The 20,459-nt window shown below is 28.4% G+C and overlaps 1 protein-coding gene across 2 annotated transcripts in view; it reads left to right on the top strand.

Moving 5' to 3' along the window:
• LOC129966013 (protein O-mannosyl-transferase Tmtc3-like) overlaps positions 1-20,459 on the top strand; it is a 189,117-nt gene that overhangs the window by 80,096 nt on the left and 88,562 nt on the right. For both annotated transcript variants that reach the window (XM_056080356.1, XM_056080347.1), the window contains exon 2: positions 20,240-20,431. In XM_056080356.1, coding sequence (XP_055936331.1) covers positions 20,240-20,431 — 192 coding nt within the window. The remainder of the gene's footprint in view (positions 1-20,239; positions 20,432-20,459) is intronic.

The following is a 20,459-nucleotide window of genomic DNA, read 5'->3' as shown; positions in this document are numbered from 1 at the left end:
TTTAGATGATTGGTATAAAATATATTGTGTTCATAAGTATTACAAAAATAAATAAAATGGAAAGTTAAACTCAAATCCAAAAATTCATTAAAAGATGATTCCAAAAATTCATCAAATCCAAAAATTGATAATATATATATATATATATATATATATATATATATATATATATATATATATATATATATATATATATATATATATATATATATATATATATATATATATAATAATTTTTCTCAAGCATTGATTTCAAATAAAGGTATTTTCATAACAGTTTTTACTCATCAATGAAACATGCCCACATTAAAAAATTATGATTGGATAAAATAAATATATATAGCTAAAACTATATTAAATGGTGAAAATATTTGCTTCTTTCCTTTTTCTATTGTCATTTGTCGAGTCCGATATTATAACACTTCTTAAAACGCAGGAATAATTTCCGAAGTTTGAACATAGTATGTGAGGAGTTCCAAAAAGGAAATTGAAGATTCCATCAAAAATGTGTTCAAATATTATCGGAATATGAAAATTGTTCCTGAAATCTCCAGCTTGCTGTTACCCATTGATAAAGAAAAGTAAAGAAATTTTTGCACAGCTTAATAAAGTTAAATACATGGCGTTTATCATTATTAAGAATCGTTCATGTTCTAATTTTTGTGTATATTTTGTATTTTGTGTTTTGTATATTATATAAATTCCTTTACGAAATACGTATAAATCACAGAAATGGGATGGAGAGACAGACCAAGTTTCCACTGATGGGTTTCGATTGAAATTTACCTCTTAAGCCAGTTACTTCTTAACTTATCGACTTTATTCACAAAATTAATTTTAAAAATTGCTTTTTAGGATTCATTATGATCTCCGAGATGCATCAAACTCACAGAATTTTAGATGATTACAATATTTTGCATGCTTGGAATTTTAGAAAATAAAAAATAAACACGAAGATGAATTGATAAGCAGTTTGAAGAAATCAACAATTATTATGCAGAAATTCGTTGTCAGCTGTCAAAAAGGAATTAAAAAAAATCAGTAAGTGAATCGTTGATATAATGTATCGCATACAAAAGTTAGGTTAAAATCTAAGAAGTAAGAAAAAAAAGTAGGATTTTTTTTCCTTTTATTTCTCCTACAAAACGATTTTTGTATATGTTGATTTCTTCAAAATGCAAAATCAGTTTAATAACAGAAAATACTAAAAAACGGACTTCTCAATTGATATTCATGCATTAAAAAATGTTCAGAATGTTTTATTAATGAAAAAGTAATTTTATTGTATGGGATTGCGAATTACTTGAAAAATATTTATTAGATACTTACATTTTTGAATTTTTGCATAAGATAAATTGGAAAAGACAGCAACGAAAAATCTTTGAAACAAATATATATATGAGTTATGATCCAACAGTAACAGTACTTTGAAAAATTGGACGACATAAAATTTATTTTGGATTAAAAATAGTTGTGAAACAAAAAACAAAAATCAATTTAATTAGATGTTTATCAAATGATTTCTTCAAATTTTTGCCAATATGGAATATATTGCTTAGTTTCTGAACTAAGTTGTATCTTTATATGTTTTTTAAATGTTGAGGCTCGATGATAAATTACAGATTATTTTCAGTTTTTTTTTCTTATTGTGAAGCATTCAAATAAATGTAAAGTCTTTTTAAAAGAATATCTTGCTTACTGTATTGCTCAAAAACTGCACAACATATTGAGAAACAATTATGGCAAATTTGAAAAAAATATGCATTTGATTTTTTATTTACGACGTTTTTCGTAAAAAGGTTTTATCAAAATTTAGAATTTGCGAAAGATGTAAAATAGCATTAAAACTTAATTTATGGAAATATAAGTATGAAGGTAACTTCCCAAAGAATGAAAGGTAAAAAACTGTTCAATTGGTTTTTATTAAGGACAGGGCTCAAAAATTAAGAATATTAAATAAAAAATACTCGATAGTTTGGTCAAAAATTGATTTTTTTTAAATTTAACTTCGGTACCGATCTTGGGAATTCTCGTTCCTTCGTAACCCTATGCTGTGCTATTGCTTTAATATCGATAATAAAATGAATATGATGCTGATATTTTGTAGTATTTAATAAGTATAATAATGAAAATGAATTACAGAGATTTCTATAAACCCTTAATATGAGAATAAATGGAAATGCTTTTAGCAATGACCCTATAAACATTTTAATTCATCTTCAAGTTATAGGAATTACTTTTTTTTAAATTAGTGATTTAATTTTTTTCTAAATTTCCAAATTTAAATGATATTAAAACGAAGGCTTCAAACAATTTAAAGGAAACTCGAATATCTAGACCGAAAAAAGTACAAAATGGTAATGTTGTACTTTTCATCTATCTTAATGTTGTACTTCATTCATCTAATTTTGCACTTCATTCATCTAATGTTGTACTTCATTCATCTGTCTTATTTTTTATCATTTTTATTTTTATGACCTCTTTTTTGGCATATTTGCACTAAAATGTCTCTATGTTATTATCTACATAAATTGTTTAGTAAATGTGAAAAAATGACAGCAATTTAATTGCTTGAAAATTTTTTGCATAATAATTTTTGCCTCAAGGTATTGCTTGAATTTTAAAAATTTATTTGCATTTTTTTTTTATAAAGCAAGAAAATTTTCATAATAAATTAAGGTTAAAAAAATATTTAAAATAAAAATAAATAAATTGTTTGGGCATATTTAGAATTTAAAAAAAAGTATAAAAATCTTTATTCTGAAGGTTTTTGATTCTACATTTATAATCACAAATGATTGATCAATTGCCAATCTATAGGAAAAAATGCAATGATGATACGAATCTTTAGTCCGCACTACATTTGTCTATTTTTATTTTATTTTCAAAGTTTACCTAAATTACATAGGTAGAGATTATGTACACGCAAAAAGTGTTTTTGTTTCCTCGCTATGTGCTTGAACAAGTTACCACAATAAAAAAAGTACAAAAATGAAAAGCATTGTTGTAAAAAAATCTTTAAATAGTAAATAATATACTTGTAATACAAAATAAAAATTCATTAAATTTAGAGACATAATTATTTAAAATAAAACTGATATCACTGAAATTTTTATTTCCCAAATTTTCAAGTCGTCAAACACCGTTTTTGAGCAATAATGTACCCCAAGTTTTAAGAAAAAATAAGCAAATATTATTAAATTTTAATTAACAATCTAGTCAGAATTTTGATAAAAATCTTTTTCTTTTGTGAGTTTTTATTATTACCCCAAAAGTGGTTACGATCCAGTATCGGTAATTCCGGGTCCAACGATCTTCCCTGTTGAACGTTTTGAATTAAAGATTCAATTTACAGATGTTATGTTAACATATAAAACATGTTATGTTAACAATTTAAAACAGAAATAACAGAGATCAGAAATGAAATGATTCCTACGCTTCAATGAATGACTTATAATCGAGAGAAATGCATGTGTTGTAATAGAGGAATCTTAAGTACATAAGAATCAAATTTTTATTGCCTTTATACGTAAATAGATTTTCAATCCTGCTACTTTTAAAAAAACAGAAATCGTGCATTCAATAAAACATGCTCACCATATTTTACTAGGGATCATCTAAGAGTTCTTTCTATAGCAACTTTTTTTGTGAGCACCCCATTTCTGGAGCATAAGAATGCATCGATGAGGACGAACCAAATTAATGATTCTGTCATCCTTTTTTAGTACTCGATGTTCGTAGAGGACTCCCTCTTTTTACGATATCGGGATGACTCTTTGTGTATATCTTCCCGCTGTATCATCGTGTTCTAGTTTGGCTTCAAGAAAATGAAATATATAAATAATGCATTTTATCGCCGCCATTTCTTTTTTTAAATGTCAACTCTTAAGAAAGGAGGATTTATTTTTATGACTTTCCCTTTTTTTTTCTCCGTCTCAATTTACCAAACAAACCTTCATCGTGATCAGAAATTGTGAGGGAAGGGGATGGGAGGTTGACATAAGGGGTTCAGGAGGTATCGTAAAAGTACAGTTTTAGCAAGGACAATGATGTCACACGGAAAGAATCGAATCTTTTTCCCGGCAAAATTCCAAATTCGGTAAATAAAAACCCTCTTCTGTAGCTAACGAAGGAGGTAAGGGATTTTCAATTTTACGGATCGTTGAGCGCCGTAAACGATAGTCTTGCGTCCACCCCTCTTGATACACCCTCTAGAAGAAGAGGGGGCAACAATAAAATAAAAAAAAGACAAGATAAGTTTTTTTTGGAAGGAATTCGAATAATACAAAGGAGGTAGCAGGGGTGAGTGCCGTAAATAGAGTAAATAATAAAAAAATCTTTTGGCGGGAGGGCCAGGAAGTCTGGTTGTACGAAAACGTGATCTCCAGTCATATCGCTAAATTCGATTCGATTATCGAACATTAGAAAATGGTTGGAGAGGAACTTTTTGGTCTAGAGTGGAAGAGGGGGTGCGAAGGGTATTCGAAGGAATAATAAATGATTCGAACTTCCGGATTTATATTAAGTGGAAGGAGGAAGTTAAAGAGGAAGGAAGGGGTGGAGGTAGAGGTCTATTTGAATTGCTCTGAAAACAAGAGAATTGGAGATTTTCCTTCTGAAGTTTTACATAGAAGAGCTTAAAAAATGACGGAGTTGGGGAGGGTGGAAACTAATAATGATTCTTGTATTGTTCCGAGGAATGTTTTGGTTTAAAAAGAGGAGAAAATAATTGTTCGCTGTTGGAGTCGTTAATTAAGTGTGGCAAATTTAATGAACATTTGTGGTAGAGAGAGATGTAATTGATATTTTTGTGGAACAAGTTCATCGTTACTTTTTTTATTTCTTATGATTTTGTTCCAACGGGAACATAGGGTAGAACAAATTCTAAATCATAATTATTGAAGAAAAGACAGAAATTCTTTACAGAATTTAATTTACGATCTTAAACTTCAGAAAAGTGCTTAAAATGTATAATTGTTTGAGAATTAGAAAATAGTTCTTTCGTGTTTTTACAAAACTATCACGTACTCTTTCATTTCCATCAATTTTAAATTATAGCTAAATTACGGAAGAAAGTTTAAATTATATTCGATGGAAAAATTTAAAAAGTGATAATTACTAAGTTTTCTTTAGGTAGCAATTAATAAGTTTGTGAAAGCAAACAGAAAAGCATTATCACTCTCAATTTAATTCACGATGAAATCTTTACAATTAAACCAATAGGAATGACCTTCCAGTGTTTCCTCGTACTCACAATAATAAATGTACTTATATATTATTAATCGAACGCTCTAGCGAAGAATAATTTGGAAAAAGTAGTAAAACATTTTTACAGAAACAGCAGGACACTGAATGAACATTTTGTACTTTTTTTTTCCCGACCGATTGATGCCAAAATTTTACACCGAATTATAATTATAATCACAAATTCATATGCCAAATTTCAATTATTTAAGTCATTTCGTTTATGAACTACTGAGTTTATATGACAGTGAAAATACACACCGACAGACAATCAACCCGAATCCAAATTTGATATGAATCTACACTTTAGATGTTGAATATTTGAACCAAATTTTACCCACCTAGCTTGATTATTTTTGTAGTTATAGTTTAAACTAATATTCAGTCAGTTGGACATACAGGCTTTCTCTGAATGGATTTCGTTTCAAATTTGATAAAAATCTACAAATTTAATGTAAAGCCTTTATCTAAATTTCATCCGTCTAGTTTAAAGCGTTTTTGTGTTATCGAGTTTACAGATAAACAGACAGATGTATATAATTCCCGATTTTTTGAACTCGGGTAAGTCTGAAATGTAAAGGTTCATTGAAATTTCGAGTTCCAATTTTTTGACGATTACAATATTTCTCTTAACTTCGCATATGAAAAAGTTAAAAAAAATATTTTCCTGTTAACTACAGATAATTTTTAAATCTCCATTTGAGAGGTTAAAGAGTTTGGTAGAATTTGTCCCGTTATTCTCAATCATTCTCCGAAGTAAAGCTTTCGTCATGATTATTTATCATAATGGAAATACAAAGCTAATCTAAATACCGAATCAAAAAGTATATTAGGCATTTAGATAAAAGCTAAAAACTAGATGTGAGTTAGGTACTATATTCAAAATAAAAAATACGATTTTTTAAAAAAATTTCTGTTAATAATTTGTGTAATATAATAGAATTCAATAGATCAATTGTGGTGATAAGAAGAAAAAAAAACTATCAGAAAAATATGGTAAATGATAAATGTTTCCGAAGTTTTCCCTATTATATAAGGAACCAACATTCTGGTTTTAAATGATAGTTCTTTCTCTAACTGTTTTCCAATTCCATTTTTTAAAACTTCTTTATAATGGTACATAATTGATATATTCCTTCGTAATTCAATTTAGTTATGAAAATACAGATTCTGATGTAAATAAATCCCTATATATTCTTAGTTTTCATACTCAAATATAATGACTTAATTTATTGTTGGATCTCTGATCAGAATATTTATCATTTATTTTGGATCAATAACATTCTTTAGAAAATGTTAATCTGAATTATCTATATAACTTTTTTTTAAAAATGGAATACATTTACAACAGAACAATAGTTTCGTCACGAAATACATTTTTCCTTTTGCATTCCTTATCAGTAAAACCTACTTTCTATAAAGAAAAGTCAAATTTGGATTAAACGACTGACATTTCAAGAAGAAAAGAATTAATTCAAGTTTATTCCCTTAAAGGATTATTTACTCTGGGCCTCTAGGAAAGTAAAAGTATCCCAATTCCCAGGTATTCATATAGATTGTAAAATTGTATGGATTTACAATTGAACTAATTCTATTGCGATGAATCTGCACTCATTAATTCTGTATTTATAGCTTAGTCACTCGTAGATAATAACCATTAACTATTTTAGACCATTATCATTTAACCGTTAAATTTAAATTAAAAATTATAAACATTTAGAAACATTTAATTTCGAATGCTACTTTAATTTATTAAGCAAGCAATAATTAAGTTATATTTCACAACATTACAAGTGCCATTGGAACAAAATAAAAACGAATTACTGACTTTGTTTAAATATATGAATGAAACTCTAATGCCCAAAATTCAGATTTAAATGCTTTTTACAATAAGAATAAAGCTGCTAAGTTATCTTTGATGAGCTTTTTTTATTTTCCTGCTTCAGAAAAGAAAAGCAAGAATTAAGTGCTGAAATCCATTCCCCTGGTTATTTGCTAATGGACTAGAGAAACGCATTAGAATCCATCCATAAGCTCTTACCACAAATCACCTCCCCCTTTCTTTCCCCCTTCAGATTCACAATTAGAACAGTTCGCCGCTAAACATAGCAATTAACTTCCCACCAATTGCCATTTCTTTTATTTCTTTTTGAATTTTCACGATTGTTTTCAAGAGATTTCGGAGCATTTCTGGGTGATTTTCACTTTTTTTTTACCTTTCCCGTGAGGCAAATTAACTCGGAATTTATCTTTTTATTGTTCTATTTTAGAATGATGGACCACCTAGTTGCTGAACAGTCACAAGAGCTTTAATTTCAGCAACAGACAAAAAAGATTACAAAAAGTATTTTCCTGATTGAATCGACGTAATGTGTAAATTATGCTTCTTAGCTTTAATTTAAATTTGTAAATTAAATATACAATTCCTTTGTTTTCAAAGAAAAAGAAATTAAAAAGTAGCAGAGTAATTAGATGATATTGGTACATTTCTTTAGTCTTATTTGAGCTGTTGAATATACATAAATCCTTATTTATTCAGGACCAGATAGATTTTAATTTATACATTTTATTAGAGCTAGAATCAGGAAAATTATAATTATTTTGCTATTTCGTATAGTTGATTTCAAAGAAAAACCTATTTTAGTTTTAAAAGATTGTTTAATAAGATTGTAAAGTTTAGACGAATTAAGACGAAAAGTATTAAGTAAAGATTAGTTTTAAATTTGTCTTCGTTTTCAGCCTTTTATAAAGAAAATTATATTAAAACAATTTACTTATTTTTTCTTCACATTAAATATCTCATAACATTCATTATATGGTTTTGAAAACGGTTGCATATGTCATAATATAAACTCTAAGAGCTAAAAACATTTCTGTGTGTGAAAGGACTATAAAAATGCAGAATATAAATGAGGTAAAACAAGGAAATAAAAGTTTTCTTAGTGAGAAAGAGAATGAGTGGAAACCGATCAATAATTTAGTTTTATTACAATTGAAAATAACTATACTTATATTCCTTATTAATCCTCGAATTAATTAAAGAATTTTATTAAAGACTTTCAAAATAGTACAAATAAAATCTTAAAGTAGATAGACAGTACATTTTTATCTGTAACTAGTCCGTTAGGATTAATGAGACAAAAAATTAAATAACTTTTTATGTTATGGTCTTAATTGTTTCCTCAGCTTTGTTAGCTTCAAATAACTCATACAAATTTTAAAGCTTTACATTTTTTTATCCATTGTGCTATGTACTTTTCTAATTTTCGACCTACATTTTCATACAAGGATTCTTTAAAATAAGTTCACGTCAGACTTTTCAGCCATTGCTTGATTCTGAAGCCAAAGCTTTACTGTACATGTAAAAAAATTTCAAAATTTTTTATTAAACGCCGTTTATGCAAAAAGAGTAAAGACACTTAAAAAATACATAGAAGGAAATAAAAGCAAACATTTGAGTTTCGCTTCAAAAATGAAATATATTTTTGTAATTTGCGCTTAAAATATTAAAAAAAATAATAATGAAAATTTGAAAACAATTATGCGGCAAAAAATCGGTATCATTGAACAGATAATTTTTTTTTTTTTTGAAATTTAAGATGTAAATTTGTATGTATTGTTATTTTCGGAAATTATTGCGGTAAAATAATAATATTTCACTTACATTTTAATTAATTAAAATGTTAAAAAATGTCGCTCTGAAGGGTTCATTTCGTTCTCCTAAATTATATATGTGTCAAGTTGTCTGAGGGCCTCGTCTGTCGAATGTCAGCACACGCACACGGACGGACACACACACACACACACACTATTAGTTTCGTAAATGTTGGCTGGTTATTAAAGAAAAAAATTACTATGAGAATTCATGATTTTTTTTTAAATTTTATTTTAAACCACAATTTAATCATAAATGTATGACATTTCTTAAAGAATTAGTAAACAAATTGAGAAATTCTTCTGACAAAAGATAAGCTGAGATTAAAATAAAGAATATATGTAATTCATACTTTTCTCATTGATATCCAAGGTTATATTATTTCTAGCACATAAGTAATGAACAAACTGATATCCAACGCAATTTATAAATTGAAAGAAATCAAATCCTATATTACTTTAATACATCATTTTTTTTCTCTATATTACAACAATTTACTTGAAAACAATAAAAACACAAAACGAAAATTATTTTAGTTTTTATCTGACCTTGTTTATTAAAAATGCATAAAACAAAATAATGAGAAATAATTTATCTTTATGCATAAATTGTATCCTTTCCACAGTTATTAGAACAAATGTAATCAATTTTAATAATCATTAACATTTACTAGTATGTATCCAAACCATTGCTAGAATTCCGAGGAGAGTGCAGACTGACACTAACAGAGCAAATAAATAATAGAAAGAACATTCGAATTTACATATTTCCCCACACACTGTTAAAAACCCATTTGGATGTTGAATGTTTCATTACCGAAACTGTCAATTATCAAAATGAAACCCCTATGTTTCACCGATCACGTGACGGACGACTTCTGCTCCAACGTTGCCAGTTATCATTGCGAAGTAATTACATTAAAACGGGGAAATGGTTCCTTACCGATGCTTGGAACATTTCCAACCATCCCGTGCACCTTCCTGTGGGAACAACCCCTCGAAAACAATTATTCCGAGGCCGGAATATCGTCTGGACGATTTCACTTCGTAAAATTTACGTCTCCAGCAATTGTCCGCCACACATTAATTAAAAACGAGAGAGCATTTTGTGAGGCACTTGCTCCTCAGTACCTGGGTGCAGCGGACACTGTTATTAAGCTAATGGAAAATGAAGTAGATTTGTTCCTTTTACGAACGGAGGGGGGGGGAGATACATTCTAGGGTTCCACACGTTCGAAACGAATACGAATACGAATATTTGTAGCTGACGACGCTGCAGGGAATTGGCTCTCTAAATCTGGGTTTTGGAGCCCATTCCTCACCTCCCCTTTCTCAAAGCCAATGATAGAACAAAAGTTTTAGATATGCGATTACGGTTTAGTGGGTGTTGCAAAGAGATGAAAGGTGCTGTTTCCTGTGACAAGCTAGACAGTTGGTGGAGGGAATATGGATTAGCTATTCATGGTGTGAAAGCACATTACTGTTTTGAATGTAAACATGTAGATTCCTGAGCAGATTGAATTTCTCATCGTGTGTTTTTTTAATATTATTTTTGCGTAGATTTGATTGCCTTAATCAAATAGAGATCAGGCTAACATCACAAATGTCTTTTACTCTCTAACATAAAATAAAATATTGCTTTCACTAAAATAATTAAATATCATTAGCAATTTACGTTACTAATTCTTGATTATGGGTTATGGATTAATAAAAAAAATTGGAAATCTTACAATTGTTTTAATGTTTATTGTTTCTAAAATATTATAAATTTTATTAGAAAATTACTAAAGATCATTTCCTTTATCCTTTTAACTATTGAACAAATTATTTCCATTTCGATAACAGATGGCTCTCAAAAAAATGGAAAATTAGAATAGTAGTAATAATGTTTTCAGTGATGAATAAGGGGATTTTGTGGCCCCAATCAGCGCTCATTATGATAAACCCCTCCTCATTTAATAGGTTGGTCGATCCTTAGTTCCGAATTTCAGGTGTTGTTCCGAATATTTAGCATATTAATGATTTATTTTAGGTTAATATATTTTTATTTTAATTTATCTGTTATAACTCCCATCTGTCTGTCACCCACATTAGTACATAACATTATTGAACCAGATAATATTGTGTTTAAATGTGGGGGATGGATTAATGGTTTTATAAATATTTGAATAACTAAGTAAACGTAATGAAACCTATAGAAGTCTGACAATTATACTTGATAAACCATTAATATCCTTTTTTTATTATTCATTGAATTGATAGGGTCGGGGGGTTGTGGCCCTAATCAGCCCTCATTATGATTCCTCCCTCCTTGCCCATTTAATAGGTTGGTCGATTTAGTTTCGAATTTCAACACGTTTAACTTATTTATAATTTATTTTAGGCTAATATATATTTTTTATTTTTATGAATATGTATTTGCTTTAATGTATCCTTTATAACTCCCCTCCGTCAGTCACCCACATTAGTAAATAACACTATTGAACCAGATATTGTGTTTAAATTTGGGGGAATGGATAAATGGTACTATAAATATTTTAATAATTAAGTAAACGTAATGAAATCTATAGGAACCAGTATACTTGCTAAAGCGTTAGCACCTTACTTTTTTTATTGAATTTGTATTTTTTTGCTAATTTATTTGGAAAATAAAATTTTTCAATAAAATTACTTGCGGTCCCTTCTCATCCTAGAGGCCCTAGGCAGAGGACTAGCCTGCCTATTCAGGAATACGTCACTGATTTTTATCACCTGAATAATAACTATGAAGAATAATATTAAATATTTCTTCCATGTAAGAGGTACAGTTTGCAAACAATTGAAATGTGATGGAAAAAAAAATGGCGTTTGAAGTATGCATTTATTTTTATTTTATATCAAAGCATAACTGCCCTATTTTCAAATTTGCACATGCATATTTTTAAAAAAAATATGATAAGGTTCTATCTCGCTAGACCATATTGGAGAAAAATGGAATATCCACTATAAGTTGGAATTGAGTCTATAAAAATAAAAATAAGTCCGAAACGTCTATTGCAATCTATTTGATCTACATTTACGTTCTCATAAATAACATATATGTATATTCGCATTTTTGCTGCCAAGAAAACAGCTTATTGAACCTGTTTGTTATATACCAAAAACCTGAAACATAAGTCCACCTTCTAGGTATCAAACAACTCTAAACAAATCCAAGCACTCCCTTAAACCACCTGATCAAGGATTCAGTTGGCAATTTGGCTGCTCCTCTGCCCTCCCAACTCTCTAACCTTAAATCTACTCCATCTTGCATCAGAAATCGTCGTAAAATCGCTATATCCTTGTATCACGTAGAGGCCACAACCTTACGAATAGACGAGCTGGCGAAAAATGGAAAAAAAAAAAAAGCTCTTAAACGCTTCAGAAACTTATAGATATAAGAAAAAGGCAAAATATTGAGTGTAGCGTGCTGCGGTGGAGAGCGGAAGAAAAAAAATATCGACTGAAGGTAATATTATGCGAAAGAAGGTGCGAAGAGTCATAAAATGTGGAGAAAGTTATCCACGTGGATAAAAAAAAAAATGTCTGGATAACACGCAACCAAAATTGAAATTTTCTCTTACGGATCTTCCTCCACCCCACCCCTTTTCACCTGACGCATGCGCAATGATGTATTTGGCAGCAGTCGAAAGAGGGTTTTGGGGTGATAAAGAACACGTTGAAATGAAAAATAGGGAAACAGTATATTACTATTTTCTTTCTCGACGTAAAACCCCTCTTTTTACCTTTAAATAAACACTTAAGATACCACTCGAAAGTTTGATGTATATTACGACGCTTGTTTGTGTATTAAACTGATTCATTTTCTTTTTTTATCATTTCTGTTGGTTTTAAAATCCTTTTTTAAGGAGGAAAGGAGTACGAAAAAATTGCTGAGTACGTACGGGATGGCTCGCTTTTTTTTTTTTTTTTTTTTTTTCTCATCGCGCTATATTAGGATTTAGAACCTAGTATTTTTTTTCCCTAAAAAAAAGAAAGAAAGAAGGGAAATGAGTAGAGTTCTGCATTATTTAAATAAAAAACCGGGAGAAAAATGTCTCATAAAAAATAGTAGCGTATTTGAAGTTCGGATTTATGTTTTTTTTTTTTTATCACATAAAAAATTGGTTTCAGATGAAGATTTGGTGATAAGGGAAAAAAAGTTGACTGACTGAAAATATAGGACAATGCTTCTGGTAGTTATTACAAAGACTCGACAAATGCATGACTTTAAATAGACTTTTAAAATCTCATTATCAAAACTATCTAAACAAAAACGTATCAGAAAAATTCTATATTTATCACTAAATTCTTAAAACTTTTAGATTGTTTCATCTGTTATTTCATTTTTAATTGTAAATTAATGCATATATTTCATGAGAAAAATGTCCGCAAAAGCATCCATTCAAATAGAATTTCTCATGGAAATTAGGTAGATTCGTTATCAACCCGTTTTCTAAATAAAATAATCAATATTTATTAACGTTAAATAAAAAAAACAGAGAAAAAGTGTTAGATTGCAATAATTATTTTCGGTCTCGTATAACAAATGTAAATTTTTTTATTTTTTACTTTTAAAAAATAATATTTATTATAACGAAATACTTCAGATATATTTTTTCTCACAGTTCATGAACTACATCGCAAAATTATATTATGAATGGAACTATAGTATAACGACGGGTAACTTTCTTCTGGAATAAAACGGTTAAATAATGCAAATGTCAAAAAATATATGAAAAATAACTTTACCTGAGAGGCTGAAATTAAGTAGCAATAATTTTTAAATAAAATTATAAGCAATGAACCAATTAAATCAAAAGCCATAACTACCCTTTACTTTGCAAATGTAGATAAAGGGCTCACTAGATGTAATCGTTTCATCAACTATGCTACATAGTCCTACTGTAACCAAACCTACCATAACAACTCTTTACTTTGCAATGGTAGTTAAAGGGCTCACTTGATGTAGTCATTCCATCAACTATGCTACATAGTGCTACTGTAACCATACCTACCGTTATTTTGTAACGATAGATAAAGTACTCACTAGATGTAGTCATTTCATCAACTATGCTACAGAGTACTACAGTAATCATAACTACCATAACTACCCTTTACTTTACAACGGCAGATGAAATGCTCATTAGATGTAGCCACTTCATCAGCTATGCTGCATATTGATACTGAAGTATACAAAATGTCAGCGGGCTTGTAAAGTGCCATACGTCACAACACAGTGTACAAAAACCTCAAAATCAATGAAAAACAGCCATCGTTAATAGTAAAAAAATTGATTTTTATGATATATATTGTAATTAAAGACAGTGATCTATTGACAATGAAACTTATTTCTAATATAGTTTCAATCATAGCTTGAACTCCTTAAGTTTCTGGATATCGTATTTTAAATAAATCGTGATTGGTTTTAGATTGAATTTATTAGATTGTATTTAATAGTTGCAATTGATTAGAATTATTGTTTAGAAATATAAAATTATTACAGTCACCAATTTATTTAATATTTAAAAATCTATTAATAAAGAATAATTTTGTAAAAAAAAATTGAAAAATAAAAAGGAAAGTTAGAATAAAAAGAAATACGCTCGTTTCTCCATTTTATCGAAACACATTCTACCATAAGAGTCGCTGGAATTCAAATGATGAATGTAAAAATGTTGAAAGAAAGAAATGGATAGTGTTATGAACTGAAAAATATAGATTGGCATAGAATTTTATAAAAGCATATCATTAAAAACCATCCTTCTTTATTTAGAAAAAGGCTTTTTAACTAAAGTCTTCTGTTATAATTTGAAGTCTTGATAAAAGAATATCTGCTTTACTCATTTGTCTGCCTAAAGTTAGTCTCAAGGCAGTGAATAATTACACCATGCACTCTGAACATGCTATATAATTGCTTTAATTGGGTAGTTGTCATTATAATCTGTGCGAATTATGATGTGGAAATACTACGTACAGCTAGCAGAGGAGTTTAAGTTACTGTCGACGAATAGGCAAGATAGCTATCATTACAGATGATGATTCAATCGTGATGAAATGATTATTTATCAAGATTTCATTACAGAAGAGTTAGGTTGCTATCAATGAGTAGATGACATTAAAGAAGAGTTAGGTTGCTATAAATGAGTAGAGGAGATAATAATTATTACAAATGACGATTCATTTGTAATTAAATGTCTTTATTAAGCGTTTTACAAAAAGGTTTCTTTGCAGAGAGTTCTAATTGATGGACAAGGCAGATAGCTATTATTACAGATAACGATTCATTCATGGTAAAATGCCAACTTATAAAATCGCAAATTTTTAATTATTCAGTGTAATATTGCAATATTGATACAAGATTTGCAGTACAGAATAAATTCAAAATACTTATCAATTTTATTAGTATCAACAGAGTGTTTAAAGGCATAAAAAAGCCAGTTTAATATTTCCAAAGGCAGCAAACAATTAAAAATAGACTTTGAAATATAGAATATTTCAAAACTCGCAGAAAGGGCGATGGATTTTAAGCAGTCTGAAATGGCAAGAAATAAGCTCCACTGTAAAGCAAATTTAACACTTTGCAAAGGAGCCTACAGTTGTGACGGAAATAAACTTTGATTCCGGAGAGAAAAAAGTTATTATTGAATAACTAACATTTACGATATTATGTTAAGAAATTCCGGCAAGAACCACTACCCAAATACAAAATAAATAAATAAAACGGTTGATAACAGTTGAAAATAAAGCAATTGATAATTAATGAGCCAATAGCGCTCGTAGATATCACAACATGTAGAATTTTCTGATAAAAAGTAAACATTTATCAGAAAATTCCAGAAGTTTCACGTGTTTTGATACTTGTATATTTTAATATGCAAGAATCATATCTTTTATCTTGTATATTTAATCGTTATTTTGAATCGTTTTGCCTTTCCCTTTTTTATATTCAAAAACTTATTAAATTATTTTCTTAAAACACATTGAACAATTTTTTGATTGCCAAACTGCTTTAAAAATTTTTTTGTAACTATTGTTTACTTAATTTTGCCATTAACTGCGTTTTTACTGTTACTATTTTGTAATTTTTAAATTTTTTTGTTTCAGAATTCATTTTTAGATCATCAGTTTAATTTGCCTTCAGTACCAGATAGCGCCTTTCATATTAAATCAAAATTTATTAAAATCCCTCGATTGACGGTAACTAAGTTTTTAACTGAATAAAATATTATATTTTCGCATTAAACACAAAATTACATAGAATTTGACAGATGTCGTATAAGAAATTGAATGATAAACCGATTACAAAGTTTCATAGTTACAAATAACAAAACAAATCCATTTAAATGAAAATGTGAAAACTTCTATCAATATTAAAGAAAACAAATATGACCTTTACATTCCTTAAATTAAGAAACTCATTATAAATTACTGAATTTTAAAAAAACATTTTGAATTTTTATCCTGTAAAATCTCGAATTATATTTTTAATGAAAAATATAAATTAATGTTCATATACTTTAAATCACATAATAACCGCATGAAATATTAAGATCTGAGGTTAAATTTTCAAACTCATTACACTACCAAGTTCACTAAAAAAAGATGGTCTCAGAATACTAATAGCACGGCTCGAGCGGCGGAAGTTTCACTAATTGCAAGCCCGTGTAATTTCGTTTACTTACAACGGTCACGTTAAAGCAGAAAGTATACAAGTATTCGCCTTTTTTTCATTAACCCGAAGTCATATTACTTTCGACCAAAGTTGTTCAAAAACATTGCTCGCAATTAATTTTAGTCTCACGTTGACTTTTTAAGGAAATTTACATAAAAAAAGAAAAGCACCATTAATAATTTAAGCTGCTTCTGGCTTGTTTATTTACTTGGAGTTTTTTTTGAACCAAAAGTCATCCATGGTTAAGGGTACAATGGACGTTGAAACAGAAATTCCCATTTTCTGAGATATTGCTTTGAAATTTTCATTGAAATTTTATTATATTAGTCAAATGCTGTAAAAAATGTCATTACATTTCAATAGTTACTTTTTGATTTTGATTTTAAAAAATGAAATAAAAAATTATTAAAATATTGTAACACTCTTAAATTGTTCTATATCCATTAAAATAGAACATAAATATATCGTTTCAGATGTTTTGATATTCTATTATTTTAAATAAAAAATTCTTGTATATGTAAAAAATACATTTATTTATTCTGTGCATCTCGGAAACGACTCCAATGATTTGAATCAGAATTTATATTTAGATAGAGGTTTGATTTTTAAGTTTATACAGTTGTCTTTGCTGAATTAAAGAGGGGTAAAAAACGAGAATTTGCACAAAATAATTCTATTATAACTAATTATTACGATTTTTTTCTATCTGCTCTCATGCTGACAATTTTATATGGGGCTTCTCGGACCAATTTCACCATGGTAAAACTGAGTCTAAGTTCAAAAATATGTTATAATAAACAAACTGTAAAATGAATACTGAATATAGCAGACTGTTTCAAATAACATGTTAAACCAAGTGCATTCGAGATTTTTTTTTTTTTACTTAAATTATCAGTTAACCCTTTAACAGGCCATTTTTTTCTAGTCATATTATGTTAGAATATTTTTAGGCTTGAAATTAGAATAAGAAAAGGGATTCATTTAGCTTATTAGATAAATTTAATTTGATTAATTAATTAATTTGGTTAATTAATAATTAAGTGACATACCAAGACATCATTTTGTGTGAGATAAAGAACTGAAGCATCTAAGTTTCTGTCTTTCTAAACAAAATTTGTCAGAACTTATGCCAACCTACATAATTTCATACAAAGATTGATAAATTTGGTGGGAAGCATACTTCCCACGGCCTTAGAAAGGGTTAAAATGTAGGTAAGATTGAAAAATATTCATATGTATCAGTATGTGATACGTACCTAAATATTTTCTCACAAAAAACACACAAGAATTTACAGAAAAAAAAACTGGATTGCCGAGTAAGACTCGCCTTTCCAGATATTATATATCAATCCTACACAACATTTTGCATGTTTATTTCTGTAATATAAAAAACAACAATCTGCCGCTTTTTTTTAACTATGATAAAATTTATGTTTCATTTTTGTAGTCAGAATGCTCAAAGATGTATTTAAAAAAGCAGTCTAGCATTTCCAAAGACAGTAAATAATTAATGAAAGCACATTTCAAAGCCTGCAAAAAATACAATGGATTGTTCAGCAGCATGGAATGGTAAGAAAATAAGCTTCATTGTAAAGCAAATTTACACTCTACAGAATCCAACACTCGACATACCCAAGTTGTATCAAAAATAAACTTTTATTCCGGAGCGAAAAAATTATAATGGGACTAACCAATATTATAGTAAGGATTCCAGACAAAATCACTTCCCAAATAAATCAAACATAGGAAATAAAACTGTCCATAACTGATGAAGCAACAGATAGATAACCTGTTGCATAATATTGTAAAGCCAGTCAAAAAATTTACTGAACATTTGTTATTGCTTATAATCTATAAATGTTAAATTAAAGGTAAAAAATTTTTCACTCGATTTAGAAGATTTTCCTCTTTAAAAACAATTTAGTTGTATTCACACAAAAAACCATCTACACATTTATATTTACATAATCTTTAAATTTTCTCGTTACAATCGTTAATCTTTCTTCTTTTAACTGATTCTGTATAAATGAAAGTCTCCAGATATAAAATTTTAGACAAATTGGCTCAAAATAATCGGAGGTATACGAGAAAAAAGATTTACTAACTGTTTTAATATACGTATGTAAATACGTCACTCTATTTGCATTTTCCTTTATTCATTTCAATCCTTAATACGGTAAATAAGTTCCAAAAAAGATTAATATCTGTATCTTTGCCGTTGTTAGCATGAAAAAAAGCTAAATAAGAATTCAAAATCCATGCTTTTATTTGCTTGAAAAATAATCCGTAATAAATAGTGAAATCCGTTACATGTAGTAATTTTTCCGCCTCATCTTAACATTTATTTAAAAGAACAAACAATCTTAATCTAATGTAATGTTGGAAGACTTGCTTTGCTTTTTATCCTTTTTTAACGATATTTTTTATTTCCATCATAGAATCTTTTCGTGATAATGTGATGCCCTCTAAAATACAAGGAAAGGCATGCTGTTCCGAAAATTTATTGCTATTGCTTATCTTGGGTATCGATAAGCAATACCAGTAAGTTTTCTTATTAGATATCTTATTTATATCTTAATAACTATTTGACAAAAATGGATAAAATTTCAAATAGCGATGTTTTGGATTTTGCTACTTCTATTGATATTAAGATATTTTATCCTGAAATCTAAAAATATAAAATATATTTTCCTAGTTTTAAAATGTATAACTTTAGCTTTGATTACTGTGATATATTGTCAAAGATTCATTAAGAATTTAAATATATATTTAAAAACGAACTGTCATTTAACAAGAGGATTTGAAATTCTCAATTACTTATAACTTATCAATTCTTTGATAAAAATTACAAAACCTTATATGTATTTGAGCAATGTTAATCTGGGATATCCAGATATATACTTCAAATAGAGTGTTGCTGTTTGAAAAAAAAAGGAGTTTTGTGTAATTCTACATGTGAAGACGATCTTCCCTTGAGGAAATATTTCAAATACTTATAGAGAGAATATTTCTATAGCGAGAGGCATTCACAGTTTTATTGTGTAAAACTGTGAATGTTTTTGAAATAAAAAGCAGTGTCTGGAATCTTCTCTAACTGACTGTACAATATTATATTATATTATTCAATATTTAACATTATTCAATATTGTGAATATTGCTTAATATCATAAATCATTGCATATTATATATGTGCTATTAGGATACTATGGTATCCAAAGGCACATTACATCGTTGATAGACAAAAATCATAAATTATTACTGTAATGTCGAAAGCACAGTATATCGGTCTATATGAAAACTTTCATTTTTTTCCATATAATATTATCGAATATGGATCTAAATACGACATGCAAAAATTTAATTTTCTGAATATAATTTTGTATATCATTTCCTTTTCTTATAAAGATATGAATAATTGGTCTGTATTCCAACGAACTTTCAGAGATCAATTCTGGATTTAATGAGCTCAGTGCAATTCAGAATATTTATAATAAATGTTCAAACGATTTACAGCCTTAGGAAAGGCAAAAATGATTTACTGCCTTAAAAATGATGTTATAATCCGCGAATTATGCAAATTATCGTATCGACAAACATTGTTAGTTTGTTTTAAATTATAATAAAATTTTTCTTTTTTTTTCTCAACAGGTGAAGGGAAACGTTACATTATATTGCTATTTGGCTGTGGCTGTTATAGCTTTTCTATGTTATCGCAATGCTTTGGACTGCGATTTCGTTTTCGATGACATGTCTGCCATACGGGACAACCAAGATTTAAGACCAAGCACACCCCTCTTCAACTTGCTGAGAAATGACTTCTGGGGAACACCCATGCAAAAGGTGAGATGTATCTTAAGTAAACATATTG

This window comes from Argiope bruennichi, chromosome 1, assembly GCF_947563725.1.
Source record: "Argiope bruennichi chromosome 1, qqArgBrue1.1, whole genome shotgun sequence".
Classification (NCBI taxonomy): Eukaryota; Metazoa; Arthropoda; class Arachnida; order Araneae; family Araneidae; genus Argiope; species Argiope bruennichi.
The sequence above is the reverse complement of the archived record's forward strand: the minus strand, read 5'-3'. Positions and strand labels throughout refer to the sequence as shown.